General features: G+C 39.6%; 1 protein-coding gene across 1 annotated transcript; it reads left to right on the forward strand.

Annotated features, from left to right (window-relative positions):
* Window positions 1-1109: 1109 nt before the first annotated feature.
* LOC140101038 (C-X-C motif chemokine 10-like) lies at window positions 1110-4762 on the forward strand. The gene is made up of 4 exons (XM_072126600.1): window positions 1110-1231; window positions 1316-1439; window positions 4159-4242; window positions 4545-4762. The coding sequence occupies exons 1-4, from the start codon at window positions 1150-1152 to the stop codon at window positions 4579-4581; spliced, it is 327 nt and encodes a 108-aa protein (XP_071982701.1). The 5' UTR covers window positions 1110-1149; the 3' UTR covers window positions 4582-4762.
* Window positions 4763-15486: the final 10724 nt, after the last annotated feature.

Genomic DNA, 15486 nt, shown 5'->3' on the forward strand with positions numbered 1-15486 from the left:
AGTTTTTAGGTTTTTTTTTATTATATTTTTTTTTAACTTTTTTTTATTTTTACTATTTTTCAGACACCCTAAGATACTTTAACCGTAGGTTGTCTGATCCATCCTACCATATACTGCCATACTACAGTATGGCAGTATGTGGGGATTTTCCTCCTCATTCATTACAAAGAATGAAATGAATGAGGGGTCTTTGGAAAACCTGAGGCTGTCATGGCAATGGATCACCACACCCCAAGGATGTCACAGGGAGTTTTTCATGTCTTTGCTCAATTTTACTGAGCAAAACCAATATTGGAGAAAATATTGGAGTCAGAAGAAGTACCCGTAATGACCGTCGTAAAAAGCCGATAGGGCGGTCATCAAGGGGTTAAGGAGCATAACATTTTTATTGTTGTAGGTGTGCCCCGAGGTGGAAAAATACACTAGGCTGGGGGACTCACTGATTATTTATTAAAACCATAATTTAGTAGTTAAAAAACATAATTTATTATTTTTTATAGACTTTAAAGTCATGCAGCTTATGTACTTTACATAGATTTTGCAAAAGCTTTAGATGCTGTACCACACAAAATAGACAAATATGGAAGCACTTAAAAAAGGACTAGATGTATTTTTAATGAAGAATGGCAATGTTAGTCCCAACAGGTCAATTTGGCTTTCTCACAAAAATCTTTGAGAGTTTGACTTCTTGAGGAAAACATTAATCCATGGATTGTTCTGATTGCCACATTTGGAGTCAGAAGGAATTTTTTCCCCTATATAAGACATTTGGAGTCCACCATATAGGGGTTTCCTCTGGATCAACACTGTAGAAAAATATAGACTTTATAGACTTGTATATTTTTTTAAACCTTATTAGTGAAAGGAGCCTTGATACTGATTTCCTGTAACTGTCCATCCCTGATCAGCAAGTGTATCTGGACTTTCTTAACACCACACAAAAGAGGAAATGTAATCCAAATAAGGATATGGAATTGATAAGTACTAAGTTTTATTTAGATGCTTTCTCTTCTTCAAAGTTTGTATTACGTAAAGGAAACGGAGGCTGTCAGGATTTCCCTGCATATAGTGATGCAATGCATTACAGCATTATATATACAGTCAGCCTTTACTCCTTGAAACTGTCTGCATTCCCAGCTCCTAGTGTGCATGACACTTCATCTGGGAATTATGGACTGTAAAATTGCTGCCATTGTCTGTGTGGTGTTGCTGTCTGCTTCTGTAATACAAGGTAAAGTTATGTGAAGGTATATGATTTTCTTTCTACTAATTTATCGTCTTTAGATGATTACTAATTTTTTTTTTTCTGTTTTAGGAGCTGCTATTCCAAAAGGGAATCGTTGTCTGTGCAAAAAGATTTCTAAAAAAGTCAACATAAAGGGATTGGAAAAGCTGGAGATTTATCCTAGAAGTTCTTCATGTGAGAATGTCGAGTACATGTAAGTAGATGACAGATGATGCACGCAGAATAAAGTTTTGCATCAGTGCCATTGTTCTACACTTAGTTTAAATGTGTATAAAAGGTCCTTGATGTGACCCTAGGTGTACTTCAGAGGGCAAATCTGTGCATTATAAGCAGACAACAAGCAGTAATACATTATATATACCTTGTAGGATTACAATAGCTATTTAAAGGAAGAATAACTGAAATGACACTATGCTGTAGACCAGTGATGGCGAATCTTTTAGAGACCGAATGCCCAAACTACAACTAAACCCTACTTATTTAAATGCAAAGTGCCAACATGGCAATTTAAGCAGGAACATGTTGCTACCTGTTTTGTCACTGCTTTTAATTGTATCGGCATCCTGAGGACCAGGGGGTCGCTACGTCAAAAGATCCGGGGCTCGTGCCCCGGATCTTTTGGCCAGTGCCCCGAATCTCCTCGGGTCAGCAGATCATCTGCCCCGCTGCCCGGGAGATTCCTTCCCTCTCTCATCAAGATCTGTGTCTGAGGACACAGATCGTGATGAGAACGAGTGCAGGCGCTGCTTTCCCCTGCAAGGACCTAGCCTCCGGGAGTTCCAGAGGCTGAAGGACCTGTGATCATGTCATGATCACATGACCTGCAGGGGAAAGCAGCGCACAGAAAGAGAGAGAGCTGCATCTGTGAGGTGAGAAACATGATAGGGACTAGGGAAGGGGGAGAACATTGTGGGCTGTGTGAGGCACATTACTTACTGGGGGGACTGTGTGGGGCACATTATTTACTGGGGGGCTGTGTGGGTCACATTATTTACTGGGGGGCTGTGTGGGGCACATTACTTACTGGGGGAACTGTGTGGGGAACATTATTTACTGGAGGGACTGTGTGAGGCACATTATTTACTGGGGGGACTGTGTTGGGCACATTATTTACTGGGTGGACTGTGTGGGGCACATTATTTACTGGAGGGACTGTGTGAGGCACATTATTTACTGGGGGGACTGTGTGGGGCACATTATTTACTGGAGGGACTGTGTGAGGCACATTATTTACTGGGGGGACTGTGTGGGGCACATTATTTACTGGGGGGACTGTGTGGGGCACATTATTTACTGGGGGGACTGTGTGGGGCACATTATTTACTGAGGGGGACTGTGTGGGGCACATTATTTACTGGGGGGACTGTGTGGGGCACATTACTGGGGGGGACTGTGTGAGGCACTTTACTTACTGGGGGGGCTGTGTGAGGCACATTACTTACTGGGGGCTGTGTGGAGCACATTACTTACTGGGGGTCTGTGTGAGGACATTACTTACTGGGGGGCTGTGTGGGCACATTACTTACTGGGGGGCTGTGTGGGCACATTACTTACTGGGGGGCTGTGTGGGAACATTACTTACTGGGGGGCTGTGTGGGCACATCATTTACTGGGGGACTGTGTGGGCACATCATTTACTGGGGGGCTGTGTGGGCACATTACTTACTGGGGGCTGTGTGGGCACATTACTTACTGGGGGGCTGTGTGGTCACATTACTTACTGGTGGGCTGTGTGGGCACATTACTTACTGGGGGGCTGTGTGTGGGCACATTACTTACTGGGGGGCTGTGTGGGCACATTACTTACTGGGGGGCTGTGTGTGGGCACATTACCTACTGAGGGGCTGTGTGGGCACATTACTTACTGGGGGGCTGTGTGTGGGCACCTTACTTATGGGGGGGCTGTGTGGTCACATTACTTACTGGTGGGGCGTGTTCACACATTTCTTGGAGCGTGTTCACACATGGCACTAGGACAGGCCTCTGTTTGATCACATATATTTTCCAGTAATACACATGTGATGGGTAACACGCACCTGGTTTTGTTTAAATGCAAGACAAACGTGTGAGCGCAGCCTTACAGTATTTGGGGAGATTGTTAGGGGCGGCAGCAGGATAATACTGCCAGGGAACCAAGATGTAGGAACAATGAGGAACATAAGATGTGGTGATGCCTAATGGAGAAGATGGAGGATGCGTCACCTGCAGTCACTGGATGGAAAAAAGTAGGGATTTCTCCTTTGTTCTCTGTAGCTGTATATACTAGAAGTAACCTTGTTATTGGCACAACCACATGTGAGGGCGTTAAGTACAGGAGGGGGTATTACTGAAAGAGCGCTACATATGCATTGGGGCCCTTGCCCCGAATCTTTTACCACCCTAGCAACGCCCCTGCTGAGGACACCAATACAGTGGAATGAAAGAGAAGAAATTCAAATTATCATTGCAGCTTTCCTCCAGGGGCCCCTGAACAGGAAAAATTGTGGGGCCCAGAGCATGAGCTCCAATAATAACACAGCCTTGTCTACACCTCCTTACCCCTCCTGTAGTCCCAGACAGCTAAGGAAGGATGTGTAGCTTTAAAATAGCACTGATCACAGCACATCCTGGGTGGCCAGGGACGACAGGAGGAGGTTTTGAGTCCAGTATGGAAAATCTGTGCTGGGGTGATGGCTTGGGTTCCCACAGTGAGTGCTTTGAGTGCCACCACTGCTGTAGACTATTCTTTAATGGTGCATTATGCTAATTTGCATAAACACAATTTTGCACTTAATACTAATTCTTTACACATACTTAATAAGTAAAAAATCATTTTTACATGCCACCAAAATTATGACACTGATTTGCAATAGACATAAAGTCCATCAAACATCTGAATACTTAAATGTATCTATTGTTTGCTTTTTTCACAGTGCAACTTTGAAAAAACGAAGTGTTCCAATATGTGTCAGTCCTAACCTAAAAGAAGTAAAGGCTCTTTTGGGAAGAAAGATTCAGTAAGTGTAACTGTTTTATAAATGATCAAAACACCAAAATATGGCAAGACCTTATTTGTAAACCTTTCCCAATTATCAATCTACAAGATAAAAAGGAAAATAGAAAAAAAAATGTATTTAATGTTCCAAAATTCCTTTTGAATGCCTGTATTCTAAGCTTATATAGAACCTAGCTGCAGTCTTGGGTCTTGCACTCGTTTAATTTTATTGTAGTGATGCTTTAGTTTCTCTTTTATCGACCTATTTATACATTTCTCAATTTACCTAATTATTTATTCTAACCCGCATTTTTCATTCTGTAGACAATACAAGCATATCGAAGTTATCCACCACAAATAGATGTGGGCATAAATGGAAGATCAGAGTGAACATCTGGATAGCCAGCATAGTCATTATTGATAATTTGTATGTCCCTTTTCTGCCATTTAAAATTTGTGTTTTATTGTTTAAAATTGCTATAATTTATGAAGCATGTAAATAAAATATGTAAATTTGTAATATGTGTAAAAACGGAGATAGTATACCATACATTTTTTATTCTAATCTATTTTTTTGCTAAATACTTTTTACTATTTTATTATAAGATTTTAATAAAGATCTAAAAGTTTACTTTACTTTGTGTTTATGTTTTTAAAATGGTAAAGACAAAAGTGCAAATTTAGGTCTGTGTCTGATATACATACTGAATGAATCAACTTTATGCCCATAGCAGAATTACAATCAGGATCTTGTAATATCCAGTGAACTCTCACGCTCAGGACTGTATACTACTGCTATGTGGGCTGTGATTAGAAAATCTGATTTCTTTGTGAAGAGGCTATAAAGAAAATAATTACATCACAAAATGTAACATACCGGTATATCATAATCAGTTTCCTTAGCAAATGTAAGACTCTAAGAATGTTTAATATTTTCCCTAGATGAATAAGGAAAGATATATTCATTACCATGATCCTCGTGGCTATATTGTTGACAATTATATAATAGCAAATTTGAAACTGAGTCAAACAACTATAATTCCCATTTCTTCCACGAACTTCTCTTGATTTGGAAAATATATTATTAGTTAGAAGATATTTCAGCCATGTACTATGATTCGCTCGTTGCTCGCTCTCTCTCTCTCTCTCTCTCTGGTTACCTATCTATTACCTACTGCTTATCTAAAATGGAAATTTCCAGGTCATATGAAAAATTCCATGGTCTAAAGCAAAGTTTTGAGATACATTTGGATCTGATCAGACAGTGAGGATAAAAAATGACACTATCTTTCACTAAAAAGCACCCTTCTACAACAGGGTTATCATCTATGGGCCATAAAAGAGCAGATGCATACAGCTACAAATATCCCAAGGCTTCCAAACAAAAAAGAGGACAAGTGTGGGTGCCCCTAGTAGTCACGGACAACCGTCAAATCCCCAAACTGCTGATCTGCATACCGTTCTCCACAACAGACAGAAGTAAATATTTCCAGATACACTCACCGGCCATTTTTTTAGGTACACCATGCTAGTAACGGGTTGGACCCCCTTTTGCCTTCAGAACTGCCTCAATTCTTCGTGGCATAGATTCAACAAGGTGCTGGAAGCATTCCTCAGAGATTTTGGTCCATATTGACATGATGGCATCACACAGTTGCCGCAGATTTGTCGGCTGCACATCCATGATGCGAATCTCCCGTTCCACCACATCCCAAAGATGCTCTATTGGATTGAGATCTGGTGACTGTGGAGGCCATTTGAGTCCAGTGACCTCATTGTCATGTTCAAGAAACCAGTCTGAGATGATTCCAGCTTTATGACATGGCGCATTATACTGCTGAAAGTAGCCATCAGATGTTGGGTACATTGTGGTCATAAAGGGATGGACATGGTGAGCAACAATACTCAGGTAGGCTGTGGCGTTGCAACGATGCTCAATTGGTACCAAGGGGCCCAAAGAGTGCCAAGAAAATATTCCACACACCATGACACCACCACCACCAGCCTGAACCGTTGATACAAGGCAGGATGGATCCATGCTTTCATGTTGTTGATGCCAAATTCTGACCCTACCATCCGAATGTCGCAGCAGAAATCGAGACTCATCAGACCAGGCAACGTTTTTCCAATCTTCTACTGTCCAATTTCGATGAGCTTGTGCAAATTGTAGCCTCAGTTTCCTGTTCTTAGCTGAAAGGAGTGGCACCCAGTGTGGTCCTCTGCTCGCTGTAGCCCATCTGCCTCAAAGTTCGACATACTGTGCGTTCAGAGATGCTCTTCTGCCTACCTTGGTTGTAACAGGTGGCGATTTGAGTCACTGTTGCCTTTCTATCAGCTCGAACCAGTCTGCCCATTCTCCTCTGACCTCTGGCATCAACAAGGCATTTCCGCCCACAGAACTGCCACTCACTGGATGTTTTTCCTTTTTCGGACCATTCTCTGTAAACCCTAGAGATGGTTGTGCGTGAAAATTCCAGTAGATCAGCAGTTTCTGAAATACTCAGACCAGCCCTTCTGGCACCAACAACCATGCCACGTTCAAAGGCACTCAAATCACCTTTCTTCCCCATACTGATGCTCGGTTTGAACTGCAGGAGATTGTCTTGACCATGTCTACATGCCTAAATGCACTGAGTTGCCGCCATGTGATTGGCTCATTAGAAATTTAGTGTTAACGAGCAGTTGGACAGGTGTACCTAATAAAGTGTCCGGTGAGTGTATACCTCTCCTTGCATACAAAAAGTCTTCAAACATAGGGATGGAAACACCTGTGGGAAAACACACCTTTGAACCAGGACACAGTATGAAAGATTTAATGGTCCTAATAGAAAGGTAAATTCAAGAATGGCATAGAGAGAAAAACTCAAACATATGGTGTTGCCTGCTGCTCATGGAGCTACCAATACTAACACAATACACATACACATACTGCTTATATTTCTACCAAAACATTCTGATTATAAGATATAAGAAGTTTTGTGTGGGCCTTTTGAAGTACAATTAAATTACAATTCTGAAATTCTGTACAATTCTGGCCCCATATAATATATAAAGAACCCCCCCCCCCCAGTATAAAATGATTTTGGCCCTATATAATATATACAGCCCCCCCCCCCCAGAATAAAACGATTCTGGCCCCATATAATATATACAGCCCCACCAGTATAAAACAATTCTAGCCCCATATAATATATACAGCTCCCCTAGTATAAAATGATTCTGGCCACATATAATATATACAGCCTCCCCCCAGTAAAAAACTATTTAATTAATAAGTGTACATGAAAATTAATAAAACTTACACTCACCTCGTGGCAGTGTGCTCCCACGGCACACAGCTCCGGTCTTCTTGCAGCTCTTCTGTGAGCCACAGATCCACACAGTGACACAGGTGGCGTAACATCAACATCCGTCGCCTGTGTCGCTGCATAGAACAGAGCAACGCCAGCAGCCAGATAGGCGCTGCATCACTCCGCATATAACTTGCACGTGTGTCTTAAAGAGGCAGGTGCAAGTTTATTTATCTGGTGGGCGATTCTGGCGTCAATGGGCATCCAAATCGTCCACATTAGAGCAGCAAATTTTGCCACTCTTTAAAGGGCTCCGCATTCTGCCGCCTGAAGCGAGATTTTCATCTCGCCTCATAGCAGATGCGGCCCTGGCTATTAGTAATTGGGCCCTGTGAAGTTCTGAAAGACACAGGTACATATATATGCAGAGACGTTTCTAAAAGAAGACATTTGTTGAAAAGTGGGCAACATCTTTATTGATTCTATATCAGTGGTGGCGAACCTATGGCACGGGTGCCAGAGGCGGCACTCAGAGCCCTTTCTGTGGGTACCCGGGCCATCGCCCCATTACACCAGACAGGACTCAAAGACTTCCTGCAGTTCCAAGTAACTTAAAAGATGCTGCTTTCAGTCATATATTAAAGTGATCCTTACTTTGTTACTTGGAACTGTAGGAAGAGGGAGAATGAGTAGACAGGGCCGAAATATCTTTGGAGGACTTACTGCTGGCCTCACGATTCTCTGTGTACAGAAGGACACTGGAAAGAAGCTAAAATGATGCAAATTTTCCATCTTGTCCTCTGGAGGCCAATATGACCGAAAGTTATTGAAGAACAGGGAGCAATAAGTTACTGCTTTTGGTTGGGTTGCAGTTTGGGCACTCGGGCACTAAAAGCTCCGCTATCACTGTTCTATATGGTGAAGGCTTTTGAATTTTGGATTGAATTAACTTGCATGAAATAAAATAAGACTATAAAAAGCATTAAGGAGTGTGCCTTATTTGAAATATGAATTTGAACTATGTACAGGCAGTCCCCATGTTACATACAAGATTTTTTTTTAAGGTTATTAAGTTGAATTTGTATGTAAGTTGGAATTGGTATATTTTATAAGCGTAACTCCAGACAATTTTTTTTGTCCCAATAAGGATTGAATTTTCAAAACTTTGTGCTGTCATGAGATCAGGGTGAATAAAACTTCATTACAGACACCTTACAGGTGATCATTGCTGCCTGGAACAAAAGTAAAGCATCCAGAGAACTTCACAAAAGGTCTTAGTAGGCAGAGAAGTTCATCTGTAACTAGGGTTCGTCTGTAAATCAGGGAATGCTTGTATTTGACTTTACGTGGGTTTGAGAATCCAATTACAAGCACCACACACCAGTTGAGAGTGCGGGACCTCTGTTTTGGAAAGATCTCTAATAGTCTGTCAGAGTATAGTAGTAGTTTAGCAATGTAGTAGTATATAGTGCTGGCCCTCAGAGCTCCTCAAACTCATTTGCATAATTTTCAAAATTTAAGAAGGCCAAATGGAGGCCAAGGGGACATGCAGCAGCTCTTATTATATCTATCAACAATTTTTGAAGTCATAATTTAATATAAATATTCAATATAAAAAAATGGCCATTTATCCATAGATACATATCCGTAGTGCCACAACTACATAGGTGTTGGAAATGTATTTAATGCAGTACCATAGTGCGGTTAAACGTGCATTTCCATGGTGTCGGAAATTTTTCTTTTTATCTTAAAGGAATGCTCCAGTCAAACTTAATTCAATGAATTATACCTTGTGGAGGTCCAGAAGGGAGGATCATGACTCCATGTTCTAGCAAGGTTATAGGAATACAATGAAAATGCTCCTTCCCTCAGGTTTGGGACCATCCATTATTCAATGAATCAGCTGTGTCTGGAGTGTTCCCTAAATCTTCCATAGACAACAGTTTGAATGTAAATTGAGGTAAGTGTGCCAGCAAATTCATGATATTTAACATACCTATTTTGATGTATTGAGACAACCATGATATTTTAATGCAGGTTGCATATCCCCTTCATATTTTAATTAATATCTTGAGACATTTTGGTGGAGAATTCTACTAATTTGGATTGTATTATTTAAGTGTGAGAAAAGAAATCCTTGTTGTGAAAAATGTTGAAATATCATTCTGGTGGTTTGTTAAAGGTTAGAAGTAATAGGTCAGAGCACTATAGTAGTATTTTGTTTCTTTACTTTCACTTTCCGAGTGTCGTCTCAAAAATAAAATTGCATCAAGAATAAACAGTGTGATAAAAGGTGGCATGTATCATTTTACTTTTCATTTCCATTAGCGCCATGCTGCGGTTGACTGTTTATACATTTTGGGGAATACCAAGTTAGATTTTATGTGAAATGAATGTCTTCTAAGAAACTATTAAGCTATGTAATAGGGGCAGTCCTCCAGTGAGGATTAACATAGAGATGTCTGGGGCTAATTCTCAGGATTCAAACTTTTATTTGTACAGTGTTTTTTCGGAGAAATTAATATCCTCTTTACAAAAAAAGCAAAATGGTCAGATTAATCTCATATATCAGCCCATGTTCTGTTCTGTAAAAGCTGTTCAGTGTTTCAGGGTGAAAGGTGAAAAACATAACTAGTATCAAATTATACTGACCTCAACAGGGTACAATTCATTTCCCATAGTAAACTGTGCTATGGACACAGAAAAAATAGGGGAACTTTTCAGTCATGTAATTCAAAAGAGTGCTTGACTATTCCTAATATAAGTGCAGGGGCATAACTTGAGGGGGTGCAGAGGTTGCGGTTGCACCAGGGCCCAAGAGGTTTAGGGGGCCCTTGTGGTGTCACTTTCCCATATGAGAAGACTATTACTATTACTATTGCGGCGGGTACAGTGTAATCATCGGACAGCTCGCAAAGCTGTCCGATGTATTTATGAGGGGGTGGTCCGAGGCGCTGCCTCTTCCCCGGACCACCCCGCTCGCTCCATAGGCCGGCAGTGACTGCCGCGCGCTAGGCGGCAGTGCCTGCCCCTAGCCATGCCCCAACCCCGCCCCCTCATGAATACGTCGGACAGCTTTGCGAGCTGTCCGACAATTACACTGTACCCCACCACAGTGTTAGAGGTTTCCGGTAACGCTATCACTCTAACACTGGGGCGTTTGATCGAGCACTTGGAGCTGCTTACTTTATATAAGTAACCCATATATAATTATGCAAAAGATCTACAAAATATATTTATAAATCACACTCAACTTATATATTTTTTATATACTGCACCACCTGTCAATATTTATGTATATATAGGAAACTCTAATATATTTTTATATGCTGATCCCCAAAAATATATTTGTTGAAAAAGAACCACCATTTTTTAAAAGGAATTAAACCATAAAAATGAAGCATGATAAACCAGGGCCACTTGGCTCTGTGGCTGTGGTAATCTTCTCATATTTGTTATCCATGGCCTCCTTCCTTCTAAAATAAACTTTAAAAAATATGCTAATGAGTCTAAAGGGCTCTGGGGGTGTTAACAGAGCCCTTCCATGCTGCAGCTTCCCGGGATGTTAAACTGTCTCCTCCTTCGCTCCTCCATTTGCCTTCTGTATTTTCATAGAAGCAGAGGAAGTTTCAGCACACAGTGGGAGGGGGAAGCACTCCTGTAAAAGCCTGTAAAACCAGAGCTATGCTAGGTCATTAGCACAATTTTAAAAATAGATTTTACAAGGAAGGAGGCCATAGATAAGAAATATAAGAAGATTACCAGAGTCACAGTGCCTGGATCTATGAGTAAGTGACCCTGGTTTATTCTGCATCGTAAAAACATTTATTACAACACAAGGCAACAACACAAGGTAAAAGCAACATAAAACCAAAACCAGAATATCAGAAACATAAAACTGAAAAGTCCCATGGTAGGCTGGAAGAAAAGCTGGGCTCCAGGGCAGGCTGGTAGAAAAGCTGTGTTCCAGGGCAGCCTGTCAGGAAAGCTGGGCTCCAGGGAAGGCTGGCAGAAACTCAGTGCTCCAGGGCATGCTGGCAGGAAAGGTGGATACAGGCAGTCCCCGGGTTACATACAAGATAGGGTCTGGAGGTTTGTTCTTAAGTTGAATTTGTATGTAAGTCGAAACTGTATATTTTATAATGGAAGTTCTAGAAAAAAAATTTTCTTTTGCCCCAGTGACAATTGGAGTTTCAAAATTTTTGGTGTAATTGGACCAAGAATTATCAATAAAGCTTCATTACAGACATCTTACAGCTGATCATTGCAGTCTGGGACTATAGTAAAGCATCCAGAGAGCTTCACCAGAGGTCACAGTGGGCAGAGGGGTCCGTCTGTAACTATGGGTTGTCTGTAAGTCGGGTGTCCTTAAGTAGGGGACCGCCTGTACCAGGTTCCAGCGTCAATGGCAGGATGGTAGAGTGCCGGGTTCCAGGACCGCTGGCAGAAAAGCAGGATGCCAGGTCCCAACGTTAATGGAAGGATAGCAGGGTTCCAGGACCACTGGCTGAAACATGCCTGTTCAAATCACCAGCAACCCAGCTTTCCAGAGATGATGGAAAGCTTGGTGTTCACAAGCCTGCCACCAGAGGGTTTTGACAGCAACCTCATATATTTATATAATTGCCGTGCTCACAGACTGCAATCCATATTCATATAATGAACTCTACTTGATTCAGTAGTGCTGAATGCAATTTCTACCGTCCAGCAATGCCATTTCAAATTCAGGTGATAACATTTCTAATGTAATATGGTATGTTGATTGTTGTCACTTTAAAATGCCCTATGATTCTTGTCAAAATGGTAGTGAGTATGATTTCCCTTAGCTTATATGGTGCTATGACTATTAGGGATAGAAATGGCACATCCAAACGAATGTCATGGCAAGACGCCAATGCTGGCATGTATACGTTAGCTTGATCCTCCTGCAAGGTGGGGATGTTTTTAAATTCATGCACATGTGCTTATAATATGCCTCCGAGATAATTATATGATAATTATAGCATAGAGTCATAGGACTAAACACATAGGTTCCCTTTAATCAAAATCTCATCTGGCCTGTTGTATTTTCACAATTACAGAAAGGCTTGGTTACAAGCAAATCTGGTTACAAGCATTTTCTGTCATTTACATATAAAAATAAACAAAGTAATACATACAGTATATTAGGTATCACCATGTCTTCAAAATATCACTAAATTATAGTGACAGTTTGTGCCAAAATGTGCAATTTCAATTACTTCAATTTTTTTTTAATTAAAACTGAGCAAGTATTGTACATTCCACAAAATGTTAGTGTTTAAAAACGTACATAGCTCGACACACAGCATAGCAATATAAAGAAACCCACAGGAAAATTCTACCTAATCCTGTTTCTTTCCAGCTTCCCAATATCTTCCACAGAATAATAAATGGTGTCTTTGTGAAGTACAATTTGTCCTACAAAAAAGCCACACACGACTCTGAATAAAAAAAGCAGGTTTAGATATGCTGAGAGTTAAAAAAAAACATACAGTAATGGGCACTTTGGTTTTCAAATTTTAGTCATAGCTCAATTTCTTTCAGGTATTCTATAGAAACTGTAAAGAACTGCAAAAATGTAGACAAAGTTATTATACAAAAGAATTGTTATGTTCCTACCTTACTTTATATCATGACTTTCTCCACTAGGTTTTGTGTTATCTGTATCATGACTTTCTCCACTAGGTTTTGTGTTATCTGTATCATGACTTTCTCCACTGGGTTTTGTGTTATCTGTATCATGACTTTCTCCACTGAGTTTTGTGTTATCTGTAGGATAATCTTAATGATCATTTTCTGATAATATCTGTCTTTTCAAGTTAATGAGAACTTGATAATGACAGAAAGTCCCAGTCCCAGTTAGATTGCCCAATGGGATTTTCCCCATGGTAATTTCAGAATGTAGAAGGAGTGAAAGCAGGACAATTATTTAGGATCCACCCACTGGACTGACAATTGACAACTACTGTGCTACTTCTGGGAAAACAACTTTTTCCTATCGATTTCACATTCATATACCGGAAATGTACAGACCAGTCATTCTTGTTCTCTGTTCACTGATCCTACTTCAGGCATGTGTGCAAGGTAAGTCTGCCTAACTACATTAGTTAATTTTTACATGAACTGAAATGTTTAAGAATATATATTCTAATGCTGCATTGTACTACATAACTAAAATTTCAGGAGAAATTTGCACAACTATTATGTTTTATAAAAGTTTAACAAAAAAAATTGTTGATTAAAGTGGTTCTACATTATTTGCATTTGTTGCCACACCCTTACTTCATACTGGATCATAGGGAGCCCCTTATTATCACCCGGGGATGCTTATTTGTTATAGTTTTTGTGCAGCAATGATACACTATTATTTTGGTTAATGACATTAGAGGAACCAAGATAAAACCCAGGCTTGTGATATGAAAGTTGAGGTTCTAAATTATATTTTACCAATGGATCAATCTACTATTTTCTACATATAAAGATAATAATATAACTATAATGACAACTGAATTGTGGAACCTGCAATATCATTCCAGTATATTGTTACATAGTCATTTTAATAGTGAAATTTATAAACATATATTTTAACTTTCGGTTGGCTTGGTAATTTTTGGTTGGCTTATATAATTCATGTAGGTTATCTATGTATAAAGACTCTGATGTATTGCACTTAAAAAACTTAAAAGAGTAAAATCAACCTCATATAATCAACTAAAAAACATTAATTACACCCACTTCTACAATAATTGATTAGCACTGATGTAAAATTAAAAATGCATCTTCTTCAATTATGTTATAAAGCCCACATAATCATTATTGCCTTTCAGTTTTATTGTGCTATATATAGATGGATCCAGACTATGAGACTCATAGGGGCAGATTTATCAAGCTGTCTGAAAGTCAGAATATTTCTAGTTGCCCATGGCAACCAATCACAGCTCCACTTTAAAATATTCATGAGCACTGGTAAATTGAAATTTTAAATTTTAAATTCATGCACATGTGCTTATAATATGCCTCCGAGATAATTATATGATAATTATAGCATAGAGTCATAGGACTAAACACATAGGTTCCCTTTAATCAAAATCTCATCTGGCCTGTTGTATTTTCACAATTACAGAAAGGCTTGGTTACAAGCAAATCTGGTTACAAGCATTTTCTGTCATTTACATATAAAAATAAACAAAGTAATACATACAGTATATTAGGTATCACCATGTCTTCAAAATATCACTAAATTATAGTGACAGTTTGTGCCAAAATGTGCAATTTCAATTACTAAATAGTTTTTTTTTTTATTAAAACTGAGCAAGTATTGTACATTCCACAAAATGTTAGTGTTTAAATACGTACATAGCTCGACACACAGCATAGCAATATAAAGAAACCCACAGGAAAATTCTACCTAATCCTGTTTCTTTCCAGCTTCCCAATATCTTCCACAGAATAATAAATGGTGTCTTTGTGAAGTATAATTTGTCCTACAAAAAAGCCACACACGACTCTGAATAAAAAAAGCAGGTTTAGATATGCTGAGAGTTGAAAAAACATACAGTAATGGGCACTTTGGTTTTCAAATTTTAGTCATAGCTCAATTTCTTTCAGGTATTCTATAGAAACTGTAAAGAACTGCAAAAATGTAGACAAAGTTATTATACAAAAGAATTGTTATGTTCCTACCTTACTTTATATTATGACTTTCTCCACTAGGTTTTGTGTTATCTGTATCATGACTTTCTCCACTAGGTTTTGTGTTATCTGTATCATGACTTTCTCCACTGGGTTTTGTATTATCTGTAATAATAATCTTAATGATCATTTTCTGATAATATCTGTCTTTTCAAGTTAATGAGAACTTGATAATGACAGAAAGTCCCAGTCCCAGTTAGATCGCCCAATGGGATTTTCCCCATGGTAATTTCAGAATGTAGAAGGAGTGAAAGCAGGACAAT

This window comes from Engystomops pustulosus, chromosome 1, assembly GCF_040894005.1.
Source record: "Engystomops pustulosus chromosome 1, aEngPut4.maternal, whole genome shotgun sequence".
Classification (NCBI taxonomy): Eukaryota; Metazoa; Chordata; class Amphibia; order Anura; family Leptodactylidae; genus Engystomops; species Engystomops pustulosus.

Coding starts and splice junctions, on each gene's coding strand:
- LOC140101038 (XM_072126600.1), top strand. CDS start 1,150: ATGACACTTCATCTGGGAATTATGGACTGTAAAATTGCTGCCATTGTC. Junction 1,232..1,315: donor GTCTGCTTCTGTAATACAAG/GTAAAGTTATGT, acceptor TTTCTGTTTTAG/GAGCTGCTATTCCAAAAGGG. Junction 4,243..4,544: donor CTTTTGGGAAGAAAGATTCA/GTAAGTGTAACT, acceptor TTCATTCTGTAG/ACAATACAAGCATATCGAAG.